Here is a 16,249-nt window from a genome sequence, read left to right on the forward strand (position 1 = left end):
CTATTTTCATATTTGGAATAGTGTCCTTAAGAGGTTGGAAAAAATTCTTGACTGAGTAGAGGAGAGAACAATTCCAAGGATGGCTAGCATAATCTATGATACTAAGATGTAGTATAGTTTCCAACTTTTTGTGGCTACGCTTGACATAAACAAAATAATAATAATACTAATCATAACAAAAAATATGTGATAAGGCCAATAACCCATCTCTCACTGATTCACTCCAATCTCTTTCACATGGATATTCAAATGTTGTGCAAAAGAGAAACTGTAAGAAATTCAAGATGGATCTATGGATATCTGCATGGTCAGCATTCATCAGAATTGGCATGAGCAATTCCCCCACTCATCTCTAAACCATTAAACATGTACAGAAACGAGTCATTGCCTCTTCACAGAACAATTTTTCTTCCTTTTGTTTATTCCTCTACTGTTGTTGTCATTTGCAAAAACCTTTTTTTTTTTATGTTTCCTAATGATTATCTGCAGATCTTCAAATCCAATGTTAACTAACATGCTCCTTCTTTCTCTCTCTCCCCACAATGTTCTGCCCATCCACAGTACTAATGTGCTATATAACAAACTTATCATGTTTGAAATCAATCGCTATGGAAGGGAAACAACAAAAAACCTCTAATGCAGCATCATTTTATCAACATATAAGTTATTTTGAAGTTTTTCATTTAATTTTATTATTTATTTATTTATTATTTTAAAAGCTACAAAGCCAATTGGAGCCTCTGTATAGGTCAGTTGGTATAGATGAAGCCCTTTGGTCAGAAAGGCATGGTTTCAGTTCCCATCTATGATGTGAGGAACCTTTATCAAGTATTTTTGACTAAAGGTGAGTTACCAGTCTCATAAGGAAATGGAGAGTTTTTCATCCTTCAAAACAGGCAAATGGATCCCATGAACACACACACAGCTACAGTCATAAATACTTACAGTACGGCAAGGAAGACTACAGGAACCCATCTTGCTTCATAATCATCTCCCTAGTATAGTAGCATATTGCTACCCCCACTAACCATAAGGCTGAAGGGAAAATACACACACACAAAGCCACTTATATTTTATTTATTTATTAGATAATCTTGTCATAAATACTGTTACAACTTCCACACATCCCAGAGAGCCCGATTCCGTTAGTTGTGTTGTACACAGCCAATATTCAAGTGTTTATCAGCAGAGAGAGAGAGATGTCTAGCTGTGTTTAACATGCAGTGGGGAGATTATGAGAAACATGTAGCTGTAATAGCACTTCACAAGAGTGGAATACAGCCATCTGTTATTTTCAACATGCAAAAAACACTCAAGATCAGTAGGATGTTTGTGTATCAGACTATTAACTGTTATAATGATACCGAAGATGTATGTATGTATCTGACTGCCAAAGAATAGGTCAACCATGCTGTTAGGATGCAGCAGCATGTGATGGCTGCGAAGGCATGCCTCTGCCGTAATAATGTGAGAACATAGAAAATGATGTTACAAGAGATGAATGTTTCGCAGAGAATAACATGACACGTACTAACTGATGATCTGGGGGTGAGAACCTATCGCCATTGAACTGAACATTTCGTAATGAACATTTCTGGGGGTGAGAACCTATCGCCGTTGAACTGAACATTTCCTAACACCACAACTTATGTGGCAGAGATATAAAAATCAAAGGCACTTCTCTGGCAGCATGCAAACAACAGACACAGAGAACAGAGATATCCTCTTCACAGGTGAGAAGATTTTCATCGCTGAAGAGTTGTTTAATCACAAAACAATCAGGTATATGTCCCAGATGATCACACAGCACATACCATAGCACCCAGGATTAAGAGAGGTCATCATCCCACATCGGTGTTTGGTGGGGGATGAGGTATTTTTTTTTTGGGGGGGGGGGGGGGTATCCAAGTTGCAATTATGCGAGATATGGGTCAAAACCACTGCCAAAGTGTATCAACACACAGTGCTGGAACCTGTGGTACAGCCCCTGAACAATATCTTATTTTAAGGTAGGGCAGTGGACCTTCCAAAAGGACTCATCCCTTGCACACAAGGTGAAGACCATATGACCGTGGTTGGAGGCAAATGTGTGGTTGGAACTTGAGAGAGTGGCCTGCAAGAAACAACACCTCAGCATTGCCAGCCTGAAGGTTGATTTGGAGTGAGCAGCAGCAGAATTTGCGTTGAATGTTTTGCATGCTGCTATCGACATCTAGCCTCAAAAACTTCAGGTATGCATGAAGGCAAAAGGAGGACATTTTGAACACTGAGTGCTGCTACATGCATGTGGTTTTTTTTTTTTTTATGTGCTGAAAGCTATAAATGATTTACTGATAAATGAAAAGTTTATGTACTGTTCAAGTTGTAACAGTATTTAATGCCAGACTAGGTAAATTCTGCTACTAATCATATTAATAACTATTACAATGAAAAATAACTTGTGTTGTTATGTGCCATCAGTCATTTCTAGCTCTTGGTGATCTTGTGAATAAGCACTCTCCACCTCACTGAGTCTCGTCTTTTCTTTCAGCAGTTGTAAGCCCCCCCCCCCCCCCCCCCCCCACACACACACATAGCTGCCTTCAAGGAGCAGCTTGTCTTGATATTCCCTAAAACTTTCTTATCATTCATTCTTACAGTCCATGGGATTCTTAACAGTCTCCTCCACATCGATAATTGAAATAAATCAATTCGCTTTCTGTCTTTAATGATCCAGCTTTTAGATCACTACTGGAAATACTATTGCTTTTACAATTCTAACTTTCAAGGTCTTACTAACATCTTTATATTTCATAATTTTTGTCAGGTTTAACATAGCTTTTTTTTTCCATGGCTATCTCCTTTTAATTCCACTGATGGAGCATCAGTGGAATTATTGAGATGAGGATGATGTGATGATTGAGATGAGCATCTGTGGAATTATTGAGTGAGGATGATGTAATGAATATATTAATTGAAATTTATCAGTATATTTGTAAGGAAATATACTGGCGTAGAGGTTGGAATTTCTTTTCAACATTTCCATCATTTCTTATTCTGGACCCCAGTAAATCATGACTTTCAAATTCATCTAAACTGCCAAAAGCCCTGACTTTTATTTTGCTGATGTCTAAGTTAAGCCTGGCTTTTTTTTTTTTTTTTTTTTGCTTTCCCTCTTAACCAACAGAATGAACTGCTCCAGATCTTCCTTAGTTTTTGCTATAAGGGTTGTATCATTTATCTTCCCAGCAAGAATTAACATTGGTTAATTCCTGCTGGGTCTTCATCTAAGTCAGTCATTCTCATAATATATTCACTACAAATACTAAAAGATAGGACAACAGCATACAACCCTGAGGCACCCATTTTTTTCCCATTCAAACACCACCTGTTTCTTTGAAGATTGTTTTTACTGAATCTTCCTGGTTGTCATATACAGCTCTCTAATCAACAGAATTAGATGCTCAGATATTCCATCTCATCATATTCCACAGTCTGTAATTCACACAACCAAAAGCTTTCTTATTGCTCTCATCATATTCCACAATACTGTTGTGATTCACACATTCAAAAGTTTTCTTATAATCAATAAAACAGATGAATACTTCCTTCTGAAATTCTCTTTTCTTTCCATAATCCACCTCACGTTCATTATCTGGTCTCTAGTTCCCTGACTGCTTCTAAATCCTGCTGTTCTGGCATTTATCTATTCACATTTGATTCCCGTCTTTTTTGGATCACTTTCAGCATAACTTTACTTGCATGTGAAATTAAAGCGATGATTCTGTAATTCTCACAGCCTTTCAGATTTAATTATTTTTTTTAATTAGGATGAAAAGCAATGTTTTCCAACCTCTACGCCAGTATATTTCCTTACAAATCTACTGACAAATTTCAATTAATATATTCATTACATCATCCTCACTCAATAATTCTACAGATGCTCATCTCAATCATCACATCATCCTCATCTCAATAATTCCACTGATGCTCCATCAGCTCCAAGAGCTTTTTCTTTTGGCAGCTGTTCCATTGCCCATATTATTTCACTTTTCATTATCGCAAGCTCCTTAACAAATTCTCACCTTTCAAATTCTCCTCGAATATTAATATTTTTCTTGTGCAAATCCTCTACACACTTTTTCCATCGTTTTTTCAACATTATTATTTCATCCCGTATTTCAGTTCAATACCACTTTACTAAAGAAGTAACATGACCATCAATAAGAATGCAAATTTGCAAAAGTTATTAATAAACTGTCTCACTGAAAGGTGCAACTTGATAGTAGCAAGTAAATCACTTTATTACTATGAATCCTAATTCTTTTAAATTATTATGTTAGTGACTTAATCTGCTTCAATTCCACTAGCATGTAGGTATACAAAAATCATCTAATAATTAATTTTAACACCATACCACTAACACACCATGTTTAAATGGTGTGTGTTAGTGGAGAAGATTATTATAAGAGATGTATTCCGTGTGGTCTCATAATAATTCAGTATTAAATAAAATAATATAAAAAAATCGGCTAATGCCTTTATGTTCCCATATAGAGAGTAGGCGAGGCCATTTTAGCCCTATCTAACTTTTGGAGACTGAGTGTCAGTGTTAAATGATTCAGTGTTAAACAGTAATATTAATTCTATAAATATCTCCTAACCTAATGTTGATACAATATTATGAACCTTATTCATAGAATTATAAGACAATTTGGTGGTCTTACCTTGAGACGTCTCTAAAATCAAGAACTCTTTTTGCTGAGCTGTTTTTTGATAGAAGCCTATCCAAAAACACATTTTTTAAAACATTCTTACCCGGTGAAGACTTGCGTACTTCCCATGCAAGTGATGCTGGCCTATAAATTCAGAAATTAAAATGGATGAGCAATTTATACCCATGAGATGAAACTGCTTTTCAGTATTTTTGATAACCCAGATATAACAGTATACTCTAATATTGTTAAATGTGAAAAAATGCCAAATATTTTTTTATTTACTTCTATATATATCTATATACATTAAGAAAATGTCACCCATCACCTTTATCATTAGCAGATAACTTCTACCTTCTACAGCTACAGAATTTGGAAGGAGAGAAAAAAGTCACTTTCCCCTTTGAAATACTTCCCATAATAAAGATAGTCAAAAACACTTGGTATTTTAAACATCATATAAGGGTTTAACTAAAGAAATTCTTCTGTAAATGCTAGGTACTTGCATTATTGTTGAGCAAACTGTGGATAAAATAACTATTTATAACTAAAAACCTAACTATGTATAAAAGTATAAAAATTTTACATTGGCATGCATAATTCAGAAGGCCTGGTTAGAGGGTCGAATTAAGGATGATTAGAGTAGAGCTTTCATAGCACCTGTCAGTAAAAAGGGAAATAAACCTGCATGTGAGATTTGTAGAAGAATCTCCCTGTTGAGTATACTTGGTAAGATTTATGTAAGTACACTTGAGAAAGTTAGAAAAATTGTGGATGGGAGGGTTGGAGAAGAATATGCTGGATTCAGGACAAATAGAGGTTGTCAGGATGTGACTTTTACTTTACAACAAATATTGGAGAAATCATGGGAACGTAACAAAGCTATGCATTTACTCATAAGTTGTGCAGATCGAAAAAAGGCATGTGATAAGGTGCCAAGAGAAAAGTTGTTCAAAATGCTACAGCTGGATGGAGTAAATGGGACATTATATCAAGTAATACTTAGTCTATATTTGAGTTGCAAATCAACAGTTTGAATTGACAGTTGCAGGAAAATAGCTTGATGTTAAATCAGTTATGAGACAAGGATGTAAATTATCTTCACTGTTATTCATCATCTATATGAATCACACTGTTATATTTTATGGTGGTCATCATCTTTTGCACCATTGTTAAATTCTACTTCCTTATTCTTATTGTCTTAATATCAACTGCGCCATTGTTTTATACACACTATGCTCCCAGCACCTTATGTCTTAGTTATCTCTACACTACTTTACTCTTAGCTTTACCTTAATCTGCTTAACATATATTTTACTGTTAATCCTACTTAATCTTATTTCCTGTTCCCACTGCTAGCAAGCAGACTTTTAAGTTATCAGCCTATCTACAATTTGCAGGTTACCAATTCTCACACTAATCAATCAAAAAAAAAGTTATTTTTTTAACAACTGTGCCATTCTAATTGAACTAATGTAGTTTCAGAATTAAGGTAAGGAATACAGGCAAGATCTTAGTTAATACACATATTTTTCTATAGCAGGTTCACTAGTTTTTTAGAGATAGTGCATTGGCAATTGATCAGGCAAGGTAGTTAAACAAAACATTTTATTTAAACCTAAAAATAATGTATATATACACATCAAAGAGGAAATGATATCTCTCTCTCTCTCTCAGCCTATCTAAATACAATAAGGGTAACATACAACTTACTGTATTAAATGCAACTTACTTAACCCATCACAATGTTAACTAATCTAAATTAAACACATTAGCTTATTTTCTTCCATTATAAGTACGAATTTACAATCAATCTACCCTTTTGTAACCATGACTCATTATTTAACATTTTTCTAACAATTTCCTGTAAGCACTCTCATTACATACAATAATTCCAATTTCACCTTTACAAAGCATTAAGAAAATTTATGCCTACTTGCAATAGCCCTTTATATACATATTTTGGTCAATTGCACAATACCTCAGTCCGTTTTCACCATAGATTATGATCATTGTTTAGACAATGCATCGGTTCTCGCTCTGGGAATTGCCGGACAAGGTCGCTGTGATTCTTCCATTGATAACTGGAAAGCAACTGCCGAAATTTCCGTTGTGTCCACAGGTAGTCACATTCTCCTAACCTTCCATGCATCCTAGCAGGAGTTCCATCAAACAACAGCCTCGCCTCCACACTCTGTTTTCTGGGAAAGGGCAAAACTTGGAATCTAAAAATCAAGAACGCTTGCTGGTTTGTCTCAGTCCCTTTTATATCGTCTGTAATCCTTTGTTACTACGATGTAGTTTCCAGGATTGCCCGCCACCATGATGATGTTACATCGGCTACCTCCATTAGTGGGCACATATTTTTATGTTCACAAGATGTTGTGAACTTTCATTTTTGCTTAGTCATCGCTCTAATCTGGATTAATCCCCTCTTTTCTATTTCCAAACGTATATTTTATACACGTTTGGAAACCTCTGTAAAATCGAACTCGAAAAATTAATTACTTTAATGTTTTACTTGTTCTGTAGGTTCTCCATTCAGAATGCAGTTGATGTTTTCAGTGTTTCTGTCTATCAAAATTGGAAATGTTAATCTCAACTCTACTTTATACAGATACTGTTATACTTTTAAATAAATCCAGTACAATCTGCAGGATTCGCTGACTAAACTGAATAACTGCTGTGATAAATTTGGAATGAAACTCAGCAATAAAAAATAAAGACAATGAAAACAGATAGAAACACTGAAAACATCAACTGCATTCTGAATGGAGAACCTACAGAACAAGTAAAACGTTTCAGCTATTTAAGCACAATTTTTAATGAAGAATGCAAATTGAATACAGAAATAGCAGAATTAGTAAAGTTGGTATTGTAAAAACTCAATGTCACGAAAAATAATAAAAACTCTACTGCATCGATTTTTACAGTAGGAACACACCTTAAAAACCTTGTATAAAGTGTATCTATGTTTCTTATGTTCAAATTTTGTATAAACACCAAAATAAGCCCAAAGGGAATTGACTCGCTCATTGTTTAAAGGCAAAAATACGATGATGAAACCAAAAGTAATATCCACGAGTTGGCACTTTTGAAAAGTATTTACTATTCCTGTAGCAGGTGACCTTCAAGGTCAGTATTGAAAGGGTGCGGCGTGCATCAATCGGAAAGTCCCGTAGGCCAAAGCCAGATTAAGGACGTCTAAGGAGAAGAATAGATTTGTTGGTGAATGTTCGAGAACTGCCAATCTCGTGATGTTGTCCGGGGCTCTCGTAACTACGCGCAAGACACGTATGGGGACGTTTGGGATCCAATAACCTTGAAAAAAAGTGCAGGGGCAATGAGAGATATAAGGCTTGGAGTTTTGTTAAGAAGGGCTTTCTATTTTCATCTTGCCTGATCTACCCACGAGAAGTCGAGGTGCGGTAAGTCCGGAGGGGAAAAGACGGAGTCCGTCCACCTGAGGCAGTTTTCCAGTGCGAAACCAAGGATAATCTGGAGGTCAATGTAAGGAGAAATCTTGCCGTGTGAATCCAAGCCTTGCCACTCCATTCGAGTACATGCATGCCCACCATCATACGCAGTTTCCTCGCCAGTCAAACTCCAGACGCCAGAAGAACCTATCAGTATCTTGCTAGCAGAAGCGACTCCTCATCGGTGCCCTGAGACTCTTGTAAAGGAAGTGAAAGAAGTAAAAACCCGGAACAGAGAACAGACCCCTGAAGCACCAGAAGAAAATAACAAACAAGGAGGGAAGCCATATGCAAGAGAGTCAGAGACCCACGTGAGTCTGTAATGTTCATTTTCTTTATGCATGTGATTTTAGATAATTCCTCTAAAGAACTGCTGAACTGATTAGTATAAAAAAAAGTAGCAATTTTTCTTATGTGCATGAGTCATCCATAGATCTCTGCTAAACCGTAAACAAGCCAAACGTGAGCGTAGTAAATTCCCTTAAGATGAAATTGGGTTAATTTGAAATTCTTTTAATCTTTGTATGTGCTGAATTAATTTCTTGTTGAAATGTTTAACTTAGAAGGGATGAAAGTATGTCAGTATAATTGCCAATCATATAACTAAGTTTTTAAAGCTAAGAGTGAGAGCTTAGGAGTTATATGATGTGTGTGTGGTGCATGCTAGAAGATTAATTACAGTTGCTATGTGCACCTAAATAATTCTTTGTTATGTGTGAAGAATTTTTAGTAATTGTGAAATGGAATGTACTAAATTGAGTTTAACTGAGAATATATATATGAAAGTCCCTTGAATATCATGCTTGAATACTTGTTGAAGAATAAGGATTTCTTTTGTGAATGAAGCTTTAATTACTAGCACTGTATATAATTCTTTGACCTGTTATTAAATGTTGATTGTTTTTTAATATACAATGTTTCTGGCTCAGTTTAATCTTTTGCAATGCACTGATCCTAAATAAAATCGGACCTGTAAGGTGGGAACCCAGAGGTTATTAATGATTTAAGAGGCTAAAAATATAAAATTTTTGGTCATGATTGCAAACTGTGGCTAAGTTATGATATGAGTAAATTCTTTGTTCAGCGAGGGTATTAATGATTTCTTGTGTCATAAGGGGAACTTCTGAGGTGCAGTCAAAATAATTCAAATAAATATCTAGAGATCCCAGACATGGGGAAGAATACTTAAAGTAGAACAAAGATAGAATTAGAGATTGATATAAGCATAGTGATAATAGATTTACAAATTATTACAAATATTACATTCAAAAGAAAGAGCCGCCACCAAGAAATATTATAGTATGATAGAAAATCAACTAACTAAATTTATATGGAGTCAGAATGAATTTACTCCTCTTTTTTATTTATAAAAAATAAGACACACACACATATATACGAATTATTTAGTGCAAATTTTTTATTGTTGTTTACACAATCTTTGTTACTTAAGTTTTGGTTACAAAGTATGACTTAAAATCATCAGGTTTTCGTATTAGCAATGGAGCTCTAACACAGAAAGTTAACAGTTTTCAAGATCAAAGAACTATACCTATTAAATTCAGAGGTATCAAGAACATGTCATCTCTTTCTGCTTTAAGAAAGGCAAAACTGTATAATAAATTGAAAACTGTTTTTCTTACCGTAAAAGATTATTTTATGCATTGTGTGTCCAATCTGTAGAAGGAGGAGTCCATTAAATTTGCCTGGCAGTTTGTATTCAGTGTGTGCATGCTTTCAGAAATCAGTAACTCATTATCAACAACCATGAAAATATCAAGAAGAATGTTCAGATTCAAATGGAATATTGTTTTTAGAGGAGAGAGAAGAAAGTTAAGAAATGAGAAAACAGAGAGCAACAGAGTCATCTTTAAAGTTTCTTTTAATGGTAACAATCAGTAGAAGATAAAAATCTAAAAAGGTCTCTGATTATTTACAAGTGCAAAAACTGTGGTGAAAGTAATTCATTTAGTAGTGGAGACAGAGTTTTGCTCTATAGTTGTTCAGAAAAAAAAATTTAATTTACTTTTAACAGTATTTCTCAATTTATTGTTCACAATTTTAAGATGAAAGTGCATTATATCTACTACGAAATAATCCTGGAGACAAGAAAAGGAAGAGTATTTTGGGACAAAATAGCAATGGTTCATCAACTGGAAGGAATGTCCAGACAAAACTATCCAATCGACAAAGTGTACTATGCCTAGTTTGTTCTAAAAGAGAAAAAACTTGTCATAGAACTCTTTGCTTAAGACTTTCACAATAACATCTGCTGAGGTAGGACAAGTTTACTGTTTTCTTCAGTTTAAGAAAATGAAAACAAAATTTTGAAAAGCAAGGGAAAAAATGCTTCATTTCTTTGGATTTTTTCCTCCCCTATGTAAATTTAAGAAATAACCAGATACCAGAAGACTAGTGTTGAAAAACAACTGAAATGAAGCTGATAATTCTTTTAGATAAAAAATGTATTTATTTTATATTTTTCAAATCTAAGAAACAACTGCTTTAACTGAATGGTCACTTGAAACAGATCTGTACGCTTATGTATTCTGAGGTTCTGTATCAATCTCAGCTAAATGAGATACAAAACCACCACTTGTAATAACAGAATTATGGAAAGTCCTGAAATCTACAAAAAAGTCAAGGAGAAGATGATATTAGCAGAACACATAAAATCAATGGATTCAATTACATAATTTATTGAAACAAAGAAAAAATTCCACTGGAATTACATAAATTAATGATTCTCTTATTACATAAAAATGGCAGCATAGATGATATCAATAACCAAATACCAGGCAGTTTGTTATAGCAATTGCAGAAAATTTTTATATCTATTATATTAAATAGAATCACAAGATTTCTAGATGTCCAGCCATACAAACAAGCAGGCTTCAAAACCAAGATTCTCTACAACAGCTCATATCCATATTTCTTCTTCTTAAATCTTCTTCAATTTGGAAGTTAGCAATCATGGTACACCACAATGTCTGTTCCTCTGCCATCCTTTTGATCTTTTAATAGCTCTTTTATCCATTTCTTTATCCAAGAAGTTCTTGGTTGTTGCACTTTCTCTTTATAAGGTCTTCTATGAGTGTTCTTTTGGTTCCAATTAACTTCAATATCTCTTCATTAGTTTTTTTTTTTTTTTCCTCCCTCCAAGAATTATTAGCACCAATAGCACCACATCTCAAAGGAATGTGATTTCCTGATTATAGATTTTGTATGTTTATATATCCACATCTCACATCCATAATTCAATGTGTTTCATTCCAGAGGGCATTACTAATTTATCATTCCAAAATGCTTCTTTTGCCTTAGCTATTCTTGATTCCATAACTGTTGTTCCGTCTTCTGTAATCATTACTCATGCTAATTATAAGCTTTATTTTGAATTAATCTTATTGTTGTGTTTAAATTTGTGTTTTGCTGCTGTTTTTTTTTTTATTACAGTATACTTGATTTTAGCTGTATTTAATATTAAGCCATAATTCTGACTCTTTATGAAATACTAATCAAAATGGAGGAGTGAGACAAGGGTGTATAATATCTCCCACACTTTTCAATAGCAAAGGTTGGTCGATTGGTAGAGCCTCTGCTACTAATGGCTCAGTTAAGTAAGTTTGAGCGCGGTTAGTAGTTGGAAGGGGACCAATCGTTCGATGCTGTTGGCACACTCTCCCTCGATGAGTCTTTGGACTCCCTGGAGGTGTCAAATAATAATAATAATAATAATAATAATAATAATATACAGTGAAATGATAATGAAAGGATATGAAGAAATTGAAATAGCAATAAAAATAAATGGCAACAAAATTAAGAATATTAGATTTACTGATGCTTTGGTGTTCATAGTGAAATTAAAAAAAAAAACAGAGTAATAAACTATAGATAATTCTATGGCCATTTATTTTTATTACCATTTCTTCATATTATTTCATTATATATATTGAAAAGTATAGGGAATATAATACACCCTTGTCTCACACCTCTTCTGATAATCTATTGTTTCATTATTAATTTCATTTATTGTTATTATTATTAAGAAGGACCTCCAGGGAGTCAGGAACTCACCATACTGTTCTCACCAGCTGTCATACCTGTTCTTATATTCATTCAGGCTACTTGATGGCAAACCATTCCAATCACACACTACTCTATACTAGTCCTTATCTCCCTTCATGATGGCATTCCTTTGAAACTTGCATGGATGCCCTCACATCCTTTCCACCACCCTCCATAAAATGAAAAATTCCATATACTGAAATTCTGTATAATCCTTTCAGAAATTTGTAAGTCTCAATCATATCACCCTTCCCCCCCCCTCCTCCTATTTGCTAGTGTCCGCAGCCTACAAATTCTCAATCTGTCTTCATAATCTGTAATCCATAACCCTGATATCATTTTTGACACTCTTATTTATTTATTTATTAAGAAGCCTATGTAGCTCAGTGGATGTCATGTTTGCACACCACAGCGCTTGACTGCATGAAGGAAAACTCGCTTTCGAATCTAGTCGGTGACTAGAGGAAATATTTCTAAGCCTTTTTAGACTGGTTGTTAGTCGATCTCTGGCATGGGCAAGCGGGTTTTTTTTTCCTGGAAACTCAGGTTTTGCACCCCATAAAGTCAAGAAAATCAACTGTAGAACCCACACTATTTCAGACATTGAAAATATTGTGTTAGGATTAGGGACCATGAGATGGTGGCACTTGTGGAGCTGCCTCTTCACTGCATGCTGCTTAATTAGTGATAGCCTTGAACCAGCTATCTTTGATTGGCTACCAGAGGAGATTGAACTGCCCACTCAGTCTCCAAAAGTTAGATAGGGCTAAAACGGCCTCACCTACTTCCTGTACAGGAACAAAAAAGGCGTTAGCTGATTTTTTTTATTTTTTTATTCATTCATTTATTATTACTGTATGGGCACCTCTATGGAGTCCAAGATGCATCTCGGAAGACCCAAACTATCCACACAATCTATTATACCTCTGAACCCATTAACAGACAAAGCACTTACAATTGACTCTGGCAACCCTTTCCACTCTTTCACAACTCTCCAAGCAAATAATCTAGTCTTTACACCCCTGTTAACCACACCTTTATTCAACTTCCAGAAATGACTCCTTCTACCAAGTGCAGAAACATTTCCCATGCACCAATCCTATAAAAACACTTTAAGCAACTTAAATGTTTCTATCATACCCACTGTTTTTCTCCTATCAACCAACTTCTGCACTCCACACATCGTCACAGGAAACATTCCACAGACCACTCACCATCTTGGTCACTTGCATCTAAATCTCTCCACCACTTTCTCATCCCAAGAAACCCAGGAGACCAGACTTGTGCACAGTAATCCAGATGTGGATGTATCCAGGGCTTATAAAGAATAATAATTGCTTTATTTCTACTTGTTAATGTGTTCTACAATAGCCAAGTAATCTTATTGGCTACCTAGCAATATGACCTCTAAACTTTAACATTCTACCACCACCTCTAAATCTCTGACTTCATCTATTTCCTGGAATACAGTGTCGTCAATGTGATACACAACTTGTAATCTGTTTATCCCAAAATGTATAACTTTACATTTTTCCACATTAAACTGATACTCATTATCTTTTGCCCAGCCTATTTAAATCATCCTGTAAGTTTTCCACATCAACTTGATTAACTATTACTCTAACTAATTTCACATCATCAGCAAACAACTGAATATTTCCTTTTGGGTTATTTCCTATATCATTTATGTACAAATTAAACAGCAATGGTCCCGGCACTGAACCCTGTGGCATACCACTAGTCACCTGTTTTCACCTCGGTTCTGTTCCTCCATAAACCACTTTTTGATACCCATCTAGCAGCCACACTCTTTTCTACTTAATTTGCATAACAGGTTCCACGGTATTCTATCAAATGCCTTTGCCAAATCCATTGAGAATCATCGTATAGCCATTTCCTTTATCCACTCTGCTGTTACTCTATTATAAAAGATTAGTAAATTGACAAGGCATGACCACCCTTCACAAAGCCACGTTGCTCCTCATACAGTATCATATTCTTATCCACCCATTCTTGAATTCTCTTCTTGACTAATTTTTATCACCATGCCCTAAGATACTGATTGGTTTATAATTTACTACTGGAGTTTTAGAACCTCTCTTATGCAAGGGAATTGAATTATTTGGCCCTCTTTCCACTCCCTTGGAACTCTACCAGAGCTGAGACTTAAATTAAAGAGCCTAGTGAGAGGCATTGCCAGTTCCCTTGCACATTCTCACAAAGCCCGAGCTGATATTCCATCTAATCCCACAGCTGTATTTAGATTGAGATTCTGCAATATCCTAAGAACCTCGAATTTATCCACCTCTGTTCCCATTAGTGTATCAGTAACTCAACTATTTTATCTGCTTCTGTCCAGTGGTGAGCTATGGAAATTTTAACAAAAGGCTCGCATTGTCGAGAAAAAAAAAAAAAAAGGACCCTAACTTAGCCAATCAATCATTAATGCTAGATCTTTTAAAAATTCCAAATTGAGAAGTCGGTTTAAAAAGCCCTCATATTTATCATTCGATTCAAAATGCTTGCATAAAGCTGGGTAATTTCTCCATAAAGCAAGACAGTTCGTAAACTGCAAGCTGCCCATTGTGGTCCAAACACATGGCTGATCTTTAAAATTTCGATACCAAGGTCTTTTGCAATCGTATTTAATTCTCGTTGATTTTTTGGTGATTGATGATAAAAAGCATATAATTTATCCATAAATATTTCAAAATGATTTATTTCTTTAATGTTTTTTATCGAATCTTCTAATGCTAAGTGTAAACGATGAGCGCAGTGCCAAATCACAACGTTAGGAAATTTTTGTAGAAGTCTGATTGCAACACCTGATTTGTTTCTTAACATTACACCAGCTCCATCAGAACAAAATGCAATGAAATGATTTTTTATATAGTTATCAGAAAATCCATATGAATTTCAAGTAGCAATTATAGTAGCATGTACATTCCACTGGTATTTTCTAGTTCTACAAGATTATTAAACAAGAAGAACAAGGGGCTCGCAAATTTGAGACAAATTTAACAAAGGGCTCGCGTGAGCCCTTATAGCTCACCACTGCTTCTGTCACCTTGTGACTGTTATCACTCATTAAGGTTAATCTTCCATAGTCATTCTTTCTCCTACTTGCCATATAATGAAAGAACTCTTTGAGATTTCCTTTGGCCTGCTCAGCTAGATTCTTCTCATAATTTGATTTTGCCTTCCTTGCCATGCTGGTCACCTCTCTTGCTTGAGCCTTGTACTGTTCATGGGTTTGCTGGTCCCTTTCTCTTTTATATACCTCCACAGAATTTTCTTCTCCTGCAGCTCATGCTTAATGATATTACTCATCCATCTAACTCCTACAATTTATATATAGCTTCAATTTAATATAGCTTCCTCTCAATGACCCTTAACTATTTCCCGTACACTACTAACATCCTTACTAACATCCTATTGTTGATTATTATAAGCTTATTCCTAAGCTTATAATAATCATCTGTTTTGTAGTTCCACATATATACCCCTTCTTGACAGAATATTTCTCATGTTGTACAATCCACAAAGGAAAGTACATATTAGGAAATATTCTTCACAGAAATCTTCCATTCAATCTTTGATTGATGCTTGGCACACAGCTCTGTTAGTAAAGCACCAATACCATTTTTTATGTGTCTGGTTTATTCTAGATGTGCTACTTTTTTTTGAATTCCTGGAATAAGTCCATCAAGAATTTGCACTGGTAGACCATTGGATCTGCTGATATGAACAAAGTACATAAGTTGTTTCCTTGAAATCTTAGTTATCTCTGGAACTGGCAAAAGAACTAATTCTTTTTCTTACTTCAAAATGCATGATGTGATCAGTGTATGGTATATTTAGGTATCATCTGTAACACCTCATTTCATCTTCTTTTAGCAGGATCCAAGTTTTACTTCCGTATAGAAGTACTGAATTAATTAGTATGTTAATAAGACATAATCAGTTCGTAATTGTAAGATTATCTGTAAATAGTAGATTTAGTTTTTGGAGTGCTGT

General features: G+C 34.9%; 1 protein-coding gene across 2 annotated transcripts in view; it reads right to left on the minus strand.

Annotated features, from left to right (window-relative positions):
* Positions 1-16,249, minus strand: part of ssp3 (SCAPER domain-containing protein short spindle 3) — a 460,137-nt gene that overhangs the window by 342,579 nt on the left and 101,309 nt on the right. For both annotated transcript variants that reach the window (XM_090403385.1, XM_090403386.1), the window contains one exon: positions 4,707-4,838. In XM_090403385.1, coding sequence (XP_090259511.1) covers positions 4,707-4,838 — 132 coding nt within the window. The remainder of the gene's footprint in view (positions 1-4,706; positions 4,839-16,249) is intronic.

Source organism: Typopeltis vanoorti, chromosome 14 (assembly GCF_054136105.1).
Source record: "Typopeltis vanoorti isolate ZY-2024b chromosome 14, IOZ_Tvanoo_1.0, whole genome shotgun sequence".
Taxonomy (NCBI): domain Eukaryota; kingdom Metazoa; phylum Arthropoda; class Arachnida; order Uropygi; family Thelyphonidae; genus Typopeltis; species Typopeltis vanoorti.